Genomic DNA, 17,956 nt, shown 5'->3' on the forward strand with positions numbered 1-17,956 from the left:
AAAGTAGTGGAGTGGGGAAAAAAAAGTTGCAAAAAGGTGATTTCTAACAAGTCTGTCCGTGGAAATAGAAAGAACTGAATATAATCTTACACTAAAATACTGCTGCTGAGAACTTCATTCAAGAAAAGCATTTGTGAATGCCAGGAAAATGACTAAGTAGATGACTTTTATCTCAATAATATGCCAGAGTAGATGAACGTGTGTTAAGATAATTAAGCTTTCTCAGTGATAAAGAAATGAAACTTGAAAAGCCAAACTGGAAGTTACACTTCTGTAAGACTTAAGAGTAGTAAGTGAAATATCTTTCATTTTAGACAGATTCTTGCAAAACATCTCCCATTCTCAGAATAAGCAGTTTAAATTATAATACTTCAGGATATATTTTGGATCCCTAAATAACATTTAGATCATAAAGGTTTTCCAAAGCCATCTTCTGAAGCTATTACATCAAAAAAGGTATTTTTTCTCTTACATGACTAACATTAACAATGTAGAATGACCTTTTCTCTAAATATTAAAATTTTGCATTCTCTCCATTCATCACAGTTCATTTCTGCTATTCACTATTGCATCTGCTTGAATTATAAAAAGAATACACTTGGCAACATGCAGGATAAACACACTATAATGAGTCACACATGCTTGTAAGTTGTATGTTTCTCCTACAAAAATATTAAATTCATAGACACACATTTGCTTGTCTCTGTGAGAAAAAAATTTCTGTTGCACTTTTATGAGGTCTCGGGCATAAATTATTTGTGTATTGACTGAGTGTGGAGTGAATGTCTTCATTCATACTTATTTAAATCTTTCCCCTAGTTTCCAAAGTTTAAAGAAAAAACAACAATAAACCTCATTTAAGTGTGACTTATACAAAATCAATTTTTTCTTTTCTGTCACTGCACAAAAAAAGCAGTAAATTATGCTTAAATCATACTTCATCACCTGCAAACATTGGAGCCATTGTTTAATCAGCATGCTCTTATCTTTGCTCTCCAACACATAAAGGCTCTAACATGTTAGGCAGCGTATGTTTTTCATAATGTCGAACTCAAAGATTGCTGAAATCAAATGTTTCCTTTATGAGGGCTCCAGTACACTCAGACATATGAAAGAAAAACATTTTTATGACACTGTACTTGACTACCTTTGTCACTTCTCTTTTCCCTTCTCTCAGGGCCCTGCTTCTTTTTGAAATAACGTCGTCATTGGGCTGAAAGCAAATGAAATTTAAATGCTAATACCTAAGTTACCAACGTGTGCCCTTAGAAACAACAAAACTCTTTGGTCTATATTTTAATATTAAAATGCAAAAAATCTAACAACAATCTGGTTGTTCTCTGTAATAGAAACCAAATACTAGTCCTATGGCATTTTGCTTAAAAAACATTATAAGAAATATGCAAATTCAAAGAGGTTTATATCTGAGATTAACAGACTGTCCAAAGAACATGGAAGAAATACTAACGCAAAGAAAATGAATACCAGAATCTGAGTTTAAAAAAGGTTGTACTTACTCCTTATTTCTGCATTGAATGCATGGCTGGTAAAGGACTTTGAGAGCATTCCAGGATCCCACTGGTCCAGAGCTAGGTGTAAGGATATCTCCAAACAGTGTAAAACCACTGTGGGAGGAGGAACTTCCTAAAGACTCTACCAGCAAAGTGTCAGAATTTAAAAGCCAGATCTATAAATGAAAAATAATTTTGTTTACTGTACATTAGATACATTTCAATTTGTTACTTTACTGTGACCCTAAAGCAGCTGATACTAAAGCCACATTCTTACAAAGTTTCTAACAAAGCATTAACAGACATAAATTGATATTTTATTATTTAGAGAGTCTGCACAGCTTCTAGTGGAGAAAAAAGGGTAACACAATACTGATTTATCAGTATTGAAGTTGCCTCTTTTTGTGGCTGCAGCACATTCCCTTTGGTAGGAACAAAAGCAATAATCCCAAGTCATCTCTTTTAGTACCAGATGTATTATTTCTCCAATTTCATAATTTTTAGGCATTAGTCAAGCATATGGTGCTGAGCAACTGAGGGCTAAAGACAGGAAACTGAAAGACTGCCCACTGAAGTGCCAAAAATTGAGGATTTTTAGAAGAGGCATGGTGGTTATGACTCTATGGACCTAATACATGAAAGGAAAAAGACAACAATTAACATGGTCTAAAAGGCATGTTGGAATTTACAAACAGCTGCAGCAGACCTTCACTTGGAAAATAAATATCAAATTTCATAATGGGACTAGCATTCTTCAGCCCTATTTGCTCACAGCAATTTGAGAAATATTTACTGGGAAGAGTTTTGAGAAATCTGAACTTTTTGCATCCCATTATGGATCTTATTTAATCTTTGTGTGATTTGGTATCAGCGTTCTGACTTGGATCCAGGGCTTTCCTGCTAAACACCATACAAATAAGTCAGGCTTTTCCTTAATTCACAGCCTGCAGTAGTGAAGTGATCCAAGTTAACAATAGAAATAAATTTTTACAAATCTGGCACCTGTATGAAATGTTTATATATGAAATATTTATCATAGAAAATGGGATTTATACAGTGTTGCTCACTAGAGAGCAATCTTCTGTTTCTCATGATCTAATCGGCTTCAAGTAAAACAAGTTACATGATGTTATGCAGCAGACACATGATATCCCCTGTGGAGGGAGAAAGCAGTCATTAACAGGACACATAGTATATGTTGTAATTGAATGTGACAGTCACAATTTATCAGAGCCCAAGGCTCAGAACATTACAGTGGAAGCTTCATAAAGAAGGAAGGAGATATATTGACAAAGATATCTTGGAAGGGGATAGTAGGAGGAGAATCACTTCAGCATATGCACATGAATGATGACAAGCAAGCACATTTGGCTTTGCAAGAGGTTGTTCATCAGTTTTGCTCTAGTAACTCACTGTACACATTTACAGCCTAAACTGCAAAATATACCTCATTAGCTAGGACCATTACACAAGGTGCTTATAGCCAAGTGCTGAAGAGGTGTTGGAAGAAAATGAAACACAGAAACACATGCCACTGCCAACACAAACTGAACAGAGTTTCTTCCTTCGGCAATTTCTAACAATTCTGTGTGGAAGGAGCTTCCTGGGATGCTTTTCAGCAGGAGAATATCCTTCAAACTAGACAAGGGAACAATGTAGCAACAGCTGTCTGCTCCTTTCAGAATCCTTCTGCAATCTGCTGCAGAGAAAGCAACCAAAGCATTTCATTTGCAACATAGTCCATTGGAAATGCACCTCTTCTACACAAGTACCACATGTGGCATCTCACAATCATGTTCTAGAACTTGTATGAATATCTTTGTCTCACCAGCAACACAACAGATCTGCATTAATAATTTAGCACACAATATAGAGAAAGTAAATGAATCTCTGGGGGTGGAAGGATTCCCAGCCATGAGCAAAATCAACAAATCAACTTCTGAACTATACTTACTTCTTTAGGCAGCATTTTCATTCTTTTCCTTATGTATGAATTATTTTTTGATCTTGTTTTCAATCTGAGTGAACAATTGCTCACCCAGACTCAGTGTGTTGACTCTAAGAATTTTATACATGTATTTCTGGCTAACAGTTTCATATTTGGAGCTGTGCTTTCAACTATGTTATTCACAATGTGCAATCTCTCCTTTCTTTCTACTTCTTTGTACAGCAGAGCTGGCACAAACAAATTCCTTCCATATTAACTCCAGTAAGAAAAGAAACTTTGCAGAAGATATATATACATAAAGTGTAGAATTAATTCACAATGCCATTGATTACCTTTTCTGAAATGACAGAATCAGAAAAAAGTATTGAGGGGGTGGGGTTGTTGATCTTCCTTTCATTGTTTTCTTTTGGTTTCAAATCACTTTGTCAAGAGACTTAAAAAGATTTTCTTTGGGGACAAGTGGCAACAAAGCTACCCCAGTTATACTTCAAGGGACTTGAACCAAACAGCTGAAATACCACGATTTAGATTCTGTGATCAGTTTCCCTATATCTCAGTCTGAGTTTCCAGCATCAAATTGTGGACAATTAGGCATCAATTTGAATTTAACATGGGTAAAAAACCTGCTAAATCTTTTTCTTTTTCCTTGCTAGTTCTTTCCTAGTTATTGCAGACATTACCATTACTTTCATCATCACCCAGGTCACTAATGCAAACATCTTTCATTACAGCTATTTCATTCTCACACTCAGAGTGCTCAGGTAAAGATGTCATTTCCTCGTATTTCACAAAGAATAAAGCTCCCTGAGAGAGCTGGGCAGCTAAGTCTCAGCAAGGTTCTCATTATCTCACTGCTTGACCACTGCAATGTCCACCTCACCTCCAATCTTAACAAATACAAATTGGTTCTGCTCATGCCCTTCAAGACAGGGACAATAATCAGACTGACAGGTCTCTCCCATTTTGTTACATACTAATTTTCTTGGGATTTCTTCCCACTCCTCTCAGCTCACTCCTGAAATACAAGCTGCCTTATTTTCAAAACACTTTACAGTCTAATCCCACTCCAAAAAACACCTTTCCTTCAATACTGAAAGAATGGAGATAGTGTTCAAAGAGTCTAAACCACCACTGCACACTTTTTGATTTTCACAGATGTAATCTTTTTGGGTCTTATGAGGTTGATCCCATCCATGAGATGAATTCCCTGTATCTATCCATAAAATTACTTATTTACTGCTTTCAAAGCTACACTTTTTGCAGTAGAGACAAAATAGGTATCTATTGAGATGCTGCTATGCTGACCAATAATGTCCCATTTTTCTTGTGTCCTCCTATCTCACTATCTGTTTGCTGTCTTCCTCTTATTCTCAGCTTCTAAATCATGCAACTACAAGGCAGGGAACCCTTCAACACTGGAACAAAGAGAGGAGGCAAGTGATTCACAAATGTGAAGAGGGCAGAGATATAGTTAGGACAAATAAGGATACCTGTATGTACCACTTTTTTCCCTGAAACAAAGAAACTTTTTTAAATTGACATCCTTTAAAAATGAAAAAAAGAAAACCCAACATCCTAAGTAGTGTATAGCATAAACAACAGAATATGTGTAACTTAAAAAATGGAAACCTATATTATGGTATGTGCAAATAACAGAATTGAGAGTGTTAAGTGATACATCCAGAGGAAATGAGGAAAATAAGTATACATATTATTTGTGGTTTAACAAAATTAAAAATACTTGTGAGAAACCTTAACCTTAATTATCACATACACAGTTTCAGCTGTGTGTATTCATGTAGGTAAGCACAAGCTTTGGCTCATTATCAAAACAAACAAGTGGGACAGCTGGTTCATGATGCATCAATGATGAGACTACTTGTGTAACTTGGCTGTGTGCTCACAGCCTCAAGCACCCACGTTTTACTGTTGAGCTATTGACAATCATTAATACAAACAGAGCTTACATTAAACTTGTGTCCACAAGGCCTCCGAGTCCTAAGACTTAACCCATGACTCCAGAACAGCTGTTGGTGTGTACACAGTAGTGAGAACCTCATCCTGGACAGGAGTAAGGACTTTCTGATGTTAAATACTAAAAACACCTGCAAAAAACTAACAACTCACCAATATAAAGGAAAAGATGCCAATCAGAAGCCAGTCCCTATCTAATTCAGCCTACTCCTCTAATCAAAACATTGGCAAAAATGCAGCTCAGAGTTAAAAGAAACGGCAATCTACTAAATAGTGTGATTTTTCTGTTAAAAAATAATCAGTCTGCTGTATCTAAACGATTAGACTTAAGCACCAGAATTTTACATAACTTGGGAACAGATAAGCTACAAGGGAAAAATCACAATAATTTTTGATGACTCCTCAATTAGAATATATATAATTTTAGGTATGCTTATGAAACCTTCATTTTATCATCACAGAACAGATATTTCTCAGTAGTTGTACAAATGTTGTCTTGGCATTAAAATTTATTTAAAGGCAACAGATATACACTTCCCTCAGCATCTGGATGATCCAAAATCATAGAACTTGGACAATGCATATGTACAACAGTTTATATAATTACATTGCCTCAAGAAAGTGCATTTATAAGTTTATCCAGGGCACGAATCTCTAATCATGTATTTCTTTGTGTCTATGAATTATTTCTATAAACTGCAAAAATACAAATTCTATACCCATATTTAGTTTGGACATAGAAGGAAACATCTCTGGTTATAAGAAGTATACAGTATTAAGTTAACTCTTATCCATCTTAAAAGTTTGAGGAATCTAGCTGTCACCATCTAAATATCAAGCTTAACCAAGTTTAACAGCATTAGAACATTTGGAATAAAAGGCAATTTTGTTTTTGTTTTCACTTCACTTCGCAGTGCAATGTACTGACTACACTAATAGTCCCTGCTGACTTGAGACAGTGCTTGAGAAAGATGCTATACAATTTGATTCACTTCTGGTGATTAAAGAGAAGAAGTGCTGGAGCAAGAAGGTGAAATATAGATTAAAAAATTAAAACTTAAGCTTTCCATATTTTCTGGATACAAAATAGTGTTTTTTCTGTGCTACTTATAGTGCATCTGTAGTGTATTAATAAAATTTCTATGTGCACATCTAATTAGAGTAAAAACTTGTGGATATTCTTACTTCAACAAATGTACCTCAGAACCACTTCAAGAACTGGAATTTGTTAATTTTTTTAAACCTACAATAATGAACACCATAAATAATACATTTTAGGAACTGGGATACATGGGTTAATCTTCTTCATCAAGATGAAGATTTAAAAACTTACCAGAATATAGGTTTTTCCATTATCTCCTTTTATGGTGAATCTAAATGTGCTTTTAGCAGAGGATAATTCCAAAAGACACTGAGCAACAATGCTCTGTACAAACTGAGACCTGTTTAAGAATTAACCACATTATTATCTGTTTTCATAGCAACTACAGTCATTCATATCTATGCACTACGGGTAAATGAGTAACTCATACTTCAATTCCACTACATCCTACAATCACATTTTATTGAAAGATGGGGCTTCTTTATCTTCCTCTCACTCAACACCAGAGAACTTTTTATTTCCTACAACAGGAATTTTTTTAATAGATCAGGATTCTAAATTGCTTTACATCCTTTATTTTGGCTGACACCAACTGTCAAAGGTTGAATAGAAGCTTTTCCCCATTATATTTTACACATATGAACACAAAGTTCAGAATTATGCATGTTGCAAATACAATTCCCAAAAAGAAAGAACTGTGATTAAACCATTGTACATGATACCAGGTAGCTAGATCAAGTTCTGTTTCATCTTAGTCTTAAATTCAAACTGAATTACTTGAAAATTCAAAAGTCTCACTTCAAATTAAACATTTCAAACTTTACTTAATTTAACTTTACATGAAATAGACCTCTGTTTCCATAATTAGTAACCAGGCATTGTGCAAACTTAAAGAGTTCAAAATAAAAAAGTATTTTATTTTGGCTTAGCACCTCAATAGTGAGACACTGTGACAAATTACACACAATCTCCTGCATCACACACAAAGATGAGCAAACAAAACTGCACACGAGTGAATTCAGGCTACTTTGCCTTTACAATGCTTAAATCTGTGATGATTATATAAAATTGCACTCTGTTATTATATGCAATTATTCAAGAAACTACAATATTAGAGCATTTCTAGAATCCCTTCTAAAACATATGTGATTATTTTGTTACCTTGGTGTTGGACTGAAACCTTCCTCAGCTGATTGAATAACCACCTCAGTGACATAATATTTAACGGTACCTAAAATGAAAAAAATATTTTTCAACTATAATAGAATAACCAACTTAGTAATATTAGACTGTAAGTCACCATATCACTACACTAATCAAATATTTGTTCAGTAGTCAATTAAGAGGTGCAGCAGACAATCATATTTTGCTTGGGTTTGTAGGAGTAGAAGCAACCATAACAAAAAAAATCTACACTGCCTGAAGAAAACTGCTCCAAGCTAATTACAAGATCAGCAATTTCTCATTCATATTGATCTTTGTTTAAGGCTGGGAACAATCATCTTGAAACCAAGCAAGTAAGAGCTCAAGCCAAACCCGAAAGATGAATTGAAAGAACTTTCCTAAAGCACTGAGATCAGCATAGCTTACATAAGTATTTTAGTACCCTCTGCTGCTTAGTAATGCTGCAGTGAATCACTAGAGACAGTTTTAATAACAGCTCACACGGGGGAATAATTTCCTTCTTTGCTCAAAGAGCAGAATGGAACTTCTTTCCGAGAATCACGCTCACTCAACGTTAACACTGCATACATTCTGAATTTCAATGTAACTGTTCACCAAAAGCTCCACTAAGACAGCTTTTCACACTAAATGGAAGTATTTGAGGACATAATTTAATCCCCATCAATGAAGGCAGGTCAAAGATGATCATATTGAAGATCTGTGCTGCAAATACAGCCTAACCAGAGGGCCAGCAAAACAGGTTAAGAGTCATAAATTCATTCTACTAAGTCTCAAGGTGTGAACAACTGGAAGATTAATTTGGTCCACAAGTTTTAAGGATGGAAGGGTTTCATCTGATCTCTGTCCACACATACCATTAAAACTGGATGAAAGCAAACATTTCAGAAGGACACTTAATCTGTTTTAAACTCTCCAAAGGCTTGGTAACCCCCTCTCCAGGTAAATACTACACTTTCTAAATTATCTTCAGTGTTAGGAAGTTATATTTTACCTCTAAATTTAATTAAGTCCGCTCCATATTATATGAGTTCTTGGAGAATGGAAGAAAAGACAGTTCAATCTCTCTAGTTCCTCAGCCATTACCCTGAGTAATGAATTAGTGCTACTGCTACAAGGGTATTGGGAATTCAGATGTTTGCTTGCAGAGGGATAGAAACTGTGATTTCCCAAGAAAAAATCATACAAGTAAATGTGGATAGAGTTGGGGGAAGGAATAGCCCATTGGGGAATCTCAAGGCTGAACCTGGTCTCCACAGCTACAGCACTCTAATCGTGCTTTATCTTCAAAACACTGATATCTACTCATGAGGAAGCACCAAAGCATGCCAGTCTAAGTTTGCTCTCTAGTCTCTTTTCACAGAGATGGTTCTGCCTAGACTTACATTATACTTCTCTTTTGTTCTCTGAACTCTACCAAAATCTCCAGCACTACTGAAGAAACATGGCCAAAACAATGGAAATCCTATCTAACTTCAGCCATGTGCAGAGTCCATACCACATCCCTGCACACTGATAGTGTTTGCCTTTCCCCACTCCCACTGATCTATTACTCATGACCTTGTTATTCATGCTCTTTTCCCAGCACTCCTTTCCCAAAGTCACATCTTGCTTTGAGGGCTTTCAAACATTGTACCTTAAATTTGGTTTCATTAAAGCCTGTATTGTTCAGATCCCTGTACAGGACAATCAGAACATTCTGTAACAGAAGACACAGAAGATCTTCTGTCCTGTCTCACCTTATGGCACTTCTTAAACAGGCTTTGCATTTTCTGAGATGCTTTTATATTCACCAGATCTCTGAACTGAGGCAGTGGAAGAGAGGGAGGATGAAAGAATGAATCCTGCTAATAACAGTCTTATCATTGCTTCTCTTCCAAGAATAGCTGAATTTTAAAAACAACCAGACACTCTTCTTTACAACACTTCAGGTAAACCCTGCTGATCCAATATAATTACAGCTTTTAAACCAATAATCCCATCAGCTCATCATCAGATGAGGCACAACCTGCTTCTTTGAATAGGCTTCCTCCCCACAAAACCAGGCTGACTGTTAGCAATCTTCAGCTTCTAGTTGTGTTGATCAAGTTCTGAATTTACCTTTCACTTATTCTGTAGAACTGACAGGAAGACAAGCAACCTGTAATTTCTCAAATATCCACTTTAACTGGGATTCCTAGTAAACTGGAATCATGCATTGTGCCTTCCAAAGGTTTGGAATTAGCCAAATATGCCACAGAAACAAGGATAATCAAAATTCCTGCTGAAAGTAATTTTCAAGGCCTAACACAGGAAGCAACAACAACTTCGTCTGTTCCAGAAGGGAATGAGACAAACACACAGGAATTAACACTGCACCTTATTGATAAACTATTTTCCTTCAGTGTTTTTAACCTCCAGTGTCCAATGGCTGATGCAGTTAAGTCTAGTTGTGTTTGGACATCTCATACCTGATGAAACTGTTTCTCCCAGCATTGTCTTGCAGCGCTTACAAATTACTCTGGTATTTTCTTTTGACTTCTGTGGGACAAAAAAAAAATAATCATTAAATGTCACTCAGATATTCTGAAAATGGAATGCATAGCTTAGTATAATTTACAGAGCAGACAGGACACTTTTTACTTGTTTCTGTCCTCTTTATGTTTACATGCACACATATTTGCCTTAACTACTTCAGCTTTCTACACTTGGACTTGCTTGCATGTTTCATACTAATGTTAAAATCTGGCAATATATCCACACAACACAATCTGTAATGGGTAACAGGAGAATCTTGTAATATTGAGTGACTGGATGATAAAACAGTAAGCTAAATTTGATTGTGCTAAGGGCAAAATAATGCATCAGAAATTAAGTACTCCCTAATATATACATAAAATAGTATGCTGCAATGTGACTACCATTACTCACTAACAAGTTCTAGTAACAGTTCACTGTGGACAGTTTTACAGGAGTTGAATACCAGTTCAACGTTCAGCAGAGAGCAGAAAATGTCTGCAGATTATTTTGAGTTACTAGGAAACAGCAGAAATACACAACACAGCATGATATGCCAGAAAGGTGCAGTGGATTCTGTTCTTGAACAACCCTTCTCCCTCTATTCAAACAAATACAGAAAAGGTATTGACAAAGAGTAACTGTCAGAAGTGCAAAACAGTTTCCATATGTAGCATGAAAGTACATGTAACAGGAGAACATATGGAAGACAGAAAACTGAGGGGTATCATTGAGATACCTAAAATCACAAATGTTTAGGAAAAGCTGAACAGAAAAAAAACCAAACATATGCCCTCATAGCTCATGCTATGAAATTCCAACCCTGTTTGTATCAAAAAAACAGGAAGGCATTTGTCACACGATGCATAATACAGTTTAGTACTCACGATAGGAAAGCATTTTTCATATTAAAAGTATAAACAAGTTCAAAAAGCCTTCATAAGTTCAAAAGAAGCAATGTCATCAAGGGTCTATTAAAAACAAAAAATGCAGATAAAAATATCTAGTTCAAGGAGTCTCTACACTCTCCAGAACATCACTGAATATTTGCCTTAGCTTTATGCATCTATTACCGCCCTTTGAAAAAGATCTCACATCTAGAGGAAATCTACCCTATTAGACTCCTACTAATTACAGTGTTAATATTTAAATTCAATACATCAAACAAGCAAGCACAATTCTTACTTTAATCCAAAGTCTAAACTTCAGAACTGGTTCTGTGTGGGCTTATTAACCTAGTGTAGCAACTAGAGCTCTGATCTGAAAGCAGTACACTTTATATATAACCTTAATGATGGTAAAAAACAGAGAATCGAACTAAGAGCCTGAGAGCTGACTATGTTGGAAATACAGTCCCCTTGTTATGGAGATCAGGAATACAATCTGATTCATATATATGCAGTTATCTCCTTTCCCAATTCCTACCTTGCTAGTCCTCTCAAACATATGCAGTGAAATTACTTGCTCAGTGTGAAAAGCAAGGATAAACAGACAAGGTTTTGTGTAAGCCAGTGTTTCAGACTGGTACAAAGACTGCACAGTACAAGTGCAGAATACACACTACTTCCTTGAAAGCTACAACTTGAGTATTTTTTTCTGACTATAGTTACAGGCGCTGACTGAGAACTGTGCCTAAACACATCACTAACTCCTTGTATCATGCTTCAATGGAAAAAAGGATAGTTTTAGCTCAACTAATTAAAACAATTTATCTGTTTGACAACTTGCAGCTGCTGGCAATCTGCAGATGCAGGTGGATCACAAGCCTAATAGTTTCTGTTCCTATTCCAAAGGATCACTGATATGGTGTCAGGAAAAATATTTTCCCCAAGAGATACTATTAAGATGCTGCAAAACCATGTGACATTTAAGAACTATGTTACACTGGAAGACTAATAGATGTGAAAAATATGTTTGCAATGGACGGATGCTGTCTTGGTCCCACTGGAGTCTGGAAAAGATTGTTTAAGCATCTCTGGTACATTCCTGCTACTATTTTGGTCATAGGCAAACACTTTCCAAAGAACTGCAATGCAATTAAAAAGGAACTTTCATACTGGGGCAGACTGCAACACTATTCTCTAAAATGAGAACATTTATGCCAATAGCAATCTGTCTTGCCTGTAACTTTCTATTACTCATATTATGGAAGAAATTTCTGCTTCAGTATGAGGGTTTTTTTCCTTATTAGTCTAGCTTCTGCTGGATCTAACAGTTGTGCTCATTTGCTTGGCAACTGAGTGATGCTGGAAATAAGCAAACACAGAAATGAGAACTCATTGCAAGTGTGAAAGATGTAGAAAAAGGGATTGGATACAAACAAAGAACAAATTCTCAACTTCGATGCAAGTATAAGGAAGCAAACATGAAAATTCATCACACTAAACTACTATTGTATGCCCCGACATAAAACAGCTCCTCCCTCATTCAAAAGTTCTGTTGTTATCCTGGTTCAACCAACATCTCAATAAAATCTTTGTTCCACATCCTTTTATTACGTTTCTGCTTCCAAATCAATCCTTTACGCACATTCTCTTTGATCAAGAAGTGTGCAATATGAACTCCATGAGCCCTGCCTCTTCCCATATTTAGTCCTGGTGTTCTAAGATCTCTTTTAAGACTACTGAAATGTGAGAATTCATTTTGGCAACCACTGGCAGAAAGCATTGTCCTCTTGAGAATTTGGTATCATCTACTCCACTTCCTTCTTAAGGAAACTTAGAAGAAATAACTCCACTGTCACAGAGTTAAGCCAAATTAATCTGCTTCTGCCATGCTGATACCTTTCCAGCATATCAGTCCTTATTTTCCTCTCTGCATATTCTGTTTTTCAAAGAACAATGGAACAAGAAACCAAAGGGACCAAGCTGCAAGCCTTGCAGATAGGGACCACAGGACAGAACTGCTCCCCACACAGAGGGGTTGCTTGGAGCACCGCACCAGCAGCCACTGAACTGTGAGAATCCTGGTGATTCTTCCTGGAGATAATACATATCACTATAAGCAGCAGGTAGAAATCAGGCAGTCTGCTTCTCAAGAGATAAAATGTTTCATGCTGGAAATCTCTACAGAATAAGCCATCAATTTTTACAGGCACAAATCGCCAAGGCAGCAATGTACACAGTTTAATACTTCGAATTGTGAGAAAATACAGCATGTGTAGGCCCAACCCTTGTTGTACAGGGTAATCTACTGCTTGTTTGCATTTGCAGTACAAATGTTCTGGCAGATGTTCTTCCACGGCAGAAGAAAAGATCATTGCTTGAATGGATGTTCTTCTGGCAGAAGAAAAGATCATTGCTCGAATTTTCATACAAGTGCTAGATGTCCAAAAGTAAAGCACTGAACTGTCTTTCTTCATGGGTTTTATCCCACCACTGAAACATAAGCACCAACAAATGGTGATGGGCAACATCAAATTTTGATGTTTCTAAGCCAAATGACAGCCTTCTTCGTACAGACTTGGTTGATGAATCTATCCTACCCTGGAACACCTCACAAAAATCAACATGAAGAGCTATAATATAGGATGGCAGGTTCCTTTCACTAGACAGAGCAGTCAAGCAAACTCAATTTCCTTACTATGCTTTAAGAACCTAAGCCAGCCACATCTAAACGCAAAGCACGCATTCTGATATTTTCAAGTCTTTCTAAAACTAAAAAAAAAAAAGATTAAAAAATCCCACTTCTCTTTAATCATAATCATGATTATGCCTCAAGTCACCATGTAAGAAAAAAACAATTGCTACTTCAATTTCCACCTCATTCTCTGCTCCACTACCCTTTAACAAACACCTAACCCATCACAGTTATTAATTTACTGAATTCTGATGTCCTTCACTCATGATCATTTTGGGGTAAAATATCTGGGTTTAGAACTACATAATTAAGCAGCTTCTGTTTCTAGTACTAAATTCTACTTGCATACTGAGGTCAGTACCAAGACTGTGGTGTGAGCTTTAGAAAATGTAAAACATAGCCTGGAATATTTTCTGGCTTCTGTAGAGTTGAATATCAAGAACTTCCTATGACCTTCAGACCAGTTCTGTAATACATACAAATTAAATAAACCAGTTTAAAAAAAGTACTTTACAATGAAAAAGTCCAAAAAACTTCACCTAAGAACCATTTAAAGAAAATACTTTACCAAGTTGGAGTCACTCTGTGAAACATGGTGTCCAGCCTCTGAGCAGCACACAGGAGATTCAGGCACATGTGATTCATTTCTTGTATTCAACAGAAGAAAAGTGTCTCCAACAAAACAGTCACCATGCTGAGGGTGCAAAGTTCTTCTGGCAAAGGGGTCAGGGTGACAACACCACTCTTCAACTAAATCACTCCAGTTTTCACTCGGTAGAGGAAGAACTCTGAGAAATTTCCTTAGAGGGAAGAGAAGACAAATACTTCAGTTATGTTACAATTCACTTCTAAGTCACTTAAAGAGAGTTTAGGCTTCCTACAAATAGTGGGGGAAGTATGGCATTTTCTCAAAAGGAAGTGCTTGACTCTCTTTCCAGCCAAAGGCACTTTCTTTGGGTATATTCTGGGAAAGCAATTGCTGATTTTCCTGCCAAATCTGTGATGAAGCATTTCCCAAGGGTGAATCTTCAATGATTTTAAGGCAGAATTTAACACAGTCCTCTCTTGAAATGAATCACATGGCAAAAATAAAACAGTTCTACCCAGTCATGAAAAATATGACAATGAGCATTTGCAACTACATGTATTATTACTTCTTGTACTGTTCCCTTGCATCAAATGTTGCTATAAAACCAATAGAAACAGACTCATGCCACAGCAAGATTCAGCATGTTGTCTCAGATACAAGACTTGAAAAAGCTAATACCTGAAAAAAATACCACAGTGTATCTTCAATAAAAAAACCCAAACAAACAAAACAACAAGCAAAGGATAATTCAATCTTAATTTAGATTCAGATACTCGGATCTGACTTTCAGAAGTCACATACAAAAAAGGCAAATCCCTTCCTCCTGGGTAGCTGTATGGACCAAGGATACTGTTTCTGGAAAAATACTTTGTTTTCATTATCAGTATTGGATTTGCATTTTCTGCTCTCTGCCTAGTTTCCTTGAATGGTTACCCTATTTCTTCAGCTGTCGCCTGAAATCTTCACCAGAGTTTCTTGATTCTACTCCTTACTTAAAACTTGCAAATACAACTTTGCTTATGGTGCTACTTTGCAAATAAAAACACAGCTGCTAAGCCAACAGTTAGACATCCTCCCTCTCCTGCAGTTCCCAGACTAACATTTTCTGAAGATGTCATTTCTTCCCACTGTAGCTTCTTGGTCCTTTTAAATTGTTCCGTGGGTGAAAGAAAAATGTTCCACTAAAAAAAATCCCTTTTATCTAGATACACAATACATTTTAAACTCTGCTTGCTCCACCTGCAGATGAAAGTTGGAATAACTGATCCTCTGATGCAGCTTTACCAAAACTAAGATCACCTCTCAGCACTGCCCATGTTTGTCTTCATTTTCTGTGGTCTTATATATTGTTTGAGATACTACTCAATCCTGCCAAAGTGACAGTTTAGTTCTGATGTTGGTCTAATTGATTCTTTACAATTAGTTCCAGTGCCTGGACTCACACTACAAAAAAGTCTTCCTGTATTGCTTTTTACACAATAGTAACAAAAAGCTCAGCAATGTTCTTACAAGGGAAAAAAAAAAGACATTACCATAAGCTGCAGACTCATGCTGTCCTGTTTCATTAAATCAATGTTTCTTTACTCTCACAGTCTACAGCATAAAGATTTTCACTTCTTTTCCAACAAAAGCAGTTTTTCCAATCAGTAGGAATTTCCTAAACAAACTCCTCCTAACCCTGAGCTATACAGAAAATAAACCATTTCCACTGTATTTTAGGCTTTTGCCACCCATGGGTGGGAAGCCATATGCTGGATTACCAGAACTGGAAAAATGTAAACTCATAAAAACAGAGCCTTCCTAAAAAAACAAACAAACAAAACAACTTGAGGCTACTAAATAGCATGATAAATCCTAGAAAACAGGGTGATTTATCTTTCCAAACTTGCTCCTAATAACAACTGAGTTTGTACTTGAAAATAGCCACCTAGGCTGCATTCACAGTCAGAGAGTAACAAACAATTCTTAGATTGGTACCTTTAGGAGTAGCTTTCTCCTGAAAGTGTCTAATCTAGCCAGGCTGAATCTCCTGCTGTAAATAGTTCCCAGATTCCAACCAGAAAAGTAGGTGATTAACTTATTTTTAAAAAGTTTGAAGTTGAGCACTAGTCTATAAAAGCCCTGCTGTAAGGATATAACTCTTAAATGATCTTCCAGTCTAAGGTAAGTGTTTGACCATAGAGACCCCTGTAAGACTGGATGAAGAAAGGTAAACCCAAATGTCATTATTAACTAATACCCAGTAATACCATTCTGTCTACTGAAAATACTGAAAACTGGAAGTAAAATGGACTTTAGACTTTTAAACATATAATAACTGTTCAGTTCTATCAGAGAAAAAGAAAAACAACTGCATTTCTTTAACTGCAGTTTCCATTATTTACCTATTAAAAAATCTTGGGACAGCCCAGCTTGTCAGTTAACTGTCAGGCTTAACACTACTTATGTAGGAAAAGTGTAATTAGATTTCCCCTGCCATGAGTTTTTCCATGGAATATTTGTGCAGTACCAATTATTATTTGTTAAATTCAGTCTCTCCTGTCCAGCTGACGAGGGGAGTGATAGAGCACCTTTGGTGGGCACCTGGCATCCACACACCACAAGCCTTTAAGAATTTCTTCATGACAGAAATAAAGTCTTAAAGACTTATTATATATATGAGGTACACTTAGCCCAACTGGAAGGAGAGAAAGAAAAAAGAAAGTATCCCTAATTCTTTGCAGCTCTTGCACGATGGAAGAAAAAAAATCTAATCATTTTCTCTAATGTATGTAATGTGAGGGCAATTGAAAAGAATGAAAGAGCATAACTCTCTGAAGAGCTATCAGATTTATGGAAGGAAACAGACTGAGGCAGAGGATTTCAGAAAATGTATAGAGTAAATTTTTGTGCACCAAGGAAGGATTATTTACATTTAACCCTTTCCTAGTACATTTCTTAATTTAACCTTTAAAAGGAAGACTTCCTATGCAGTCTCTAACAGCAAAAAAATAAGCTTTAGAATAGGTTTGGGGTGGTTTGTTGGTCTTTTTTTTTTCTTTCATTTTCACCTAGATTCCTCGTGCTTCAACTGAAGATTACTGCCACCCTCTTTGCAGCAACTTCCTAGATATTGGAACAATCTTATGTCTTCTCCACAGCTTTATCTACACTACCCCATTTATTTAAATTTCTTCTTAAAGGTATGATTTTCTAGATCTCAGGTGTTTCTTATTACAGACCCCTGCTTAGTAATTCAGACTTTAATATGCTCTCTTTCACACAGTTCTGCAATTTCCTTTCAATCCTTCCACCTTTGCTGTCACTGTCACACTTAATTCTTCCTGGAGAGAGGAACACATGAATTTTGTAGCTGGAAGTTCTGACTATGCTACTCTCTTCCTTTTGTAAATGCTGGAACAGAATGTGTTGGATACACTGGCAGCTCCACTTTTCTACTCGTGTCTTAGGTTTTTTTAGTGGCAATATTCAAGGGATTCAGAGGCTCCCTCCAAGGAGAAATGCCAAGTAAAAAGGCATGAACATGCATTCTTTTTCCTTTCTCAAAAATTCTGCTTGTGTCACATTACAGGATG

General features: G+C 36.3%; 1 protein-coding gene across 9 annotated transcripts in view; it reads right to left on the reverse strand.

Moving 5' to 3' along the window:
• UBE3D (ubiquitin protein ligase E3D) overlaps positions 1-17,956 on the reverse strand; it is a 78,547-nt gene that overhangs the window by 56,919 nt on the left and 3,672 nt on the right. For 4 of the 9 annotated variants that reach the window (XM_077174869.1, XM_054630038.2, XM_077174870.1 and 1 more), the window contains exons 4-9: positions 14,361-14,592; positions 10,168-10,237; positions 7,697-7,766; positions 6,767-6,875; positions 5,427-5,486; positions 1,518-1,687 (exon numbers count right to left, since the gene is read on the reverse strand). In XM_077174869.1, coding sequence (XP_077030984.1) covers positions 1,518-1,687; positions 5,427-5,486; positions 6,767-6,875; positions 7,697-7,766; positions 10,168-10,237; positions 14,361-14,592 — 711 coding nt within the window. Of the gene's footprint in view, positions 1-1,517; positions 3,211-3,236; positions 5,521-6,766; positions 6,876-7,696; positions 7,767-10,167; positions 10,238-14,360; positions 14,593-17,956 lie in introns of those variants that run through there. The other 5 variants (XM_077174867.1, XM_077174866.1, XM_077174873.1 and 2 more) reach the window with 4 other exon arrangements.

The sequence above is a fragment of the Agelaius phoeniceus genome, chromosome 3 (assembly GCF_051311805.1).
Source record: "Agelaius phoeniceus isolate bAgePho1 chromosome 3, bAgePho1.hap1, whole genome shotgun sequence".
Classification (NCBI taxonomy): domain Eukaryota; kingdom Metazoa; phylum Chordata; class Aves; order Passeriformes; family Icteridae; genus Agelaius; species Agelaius phoeniceus.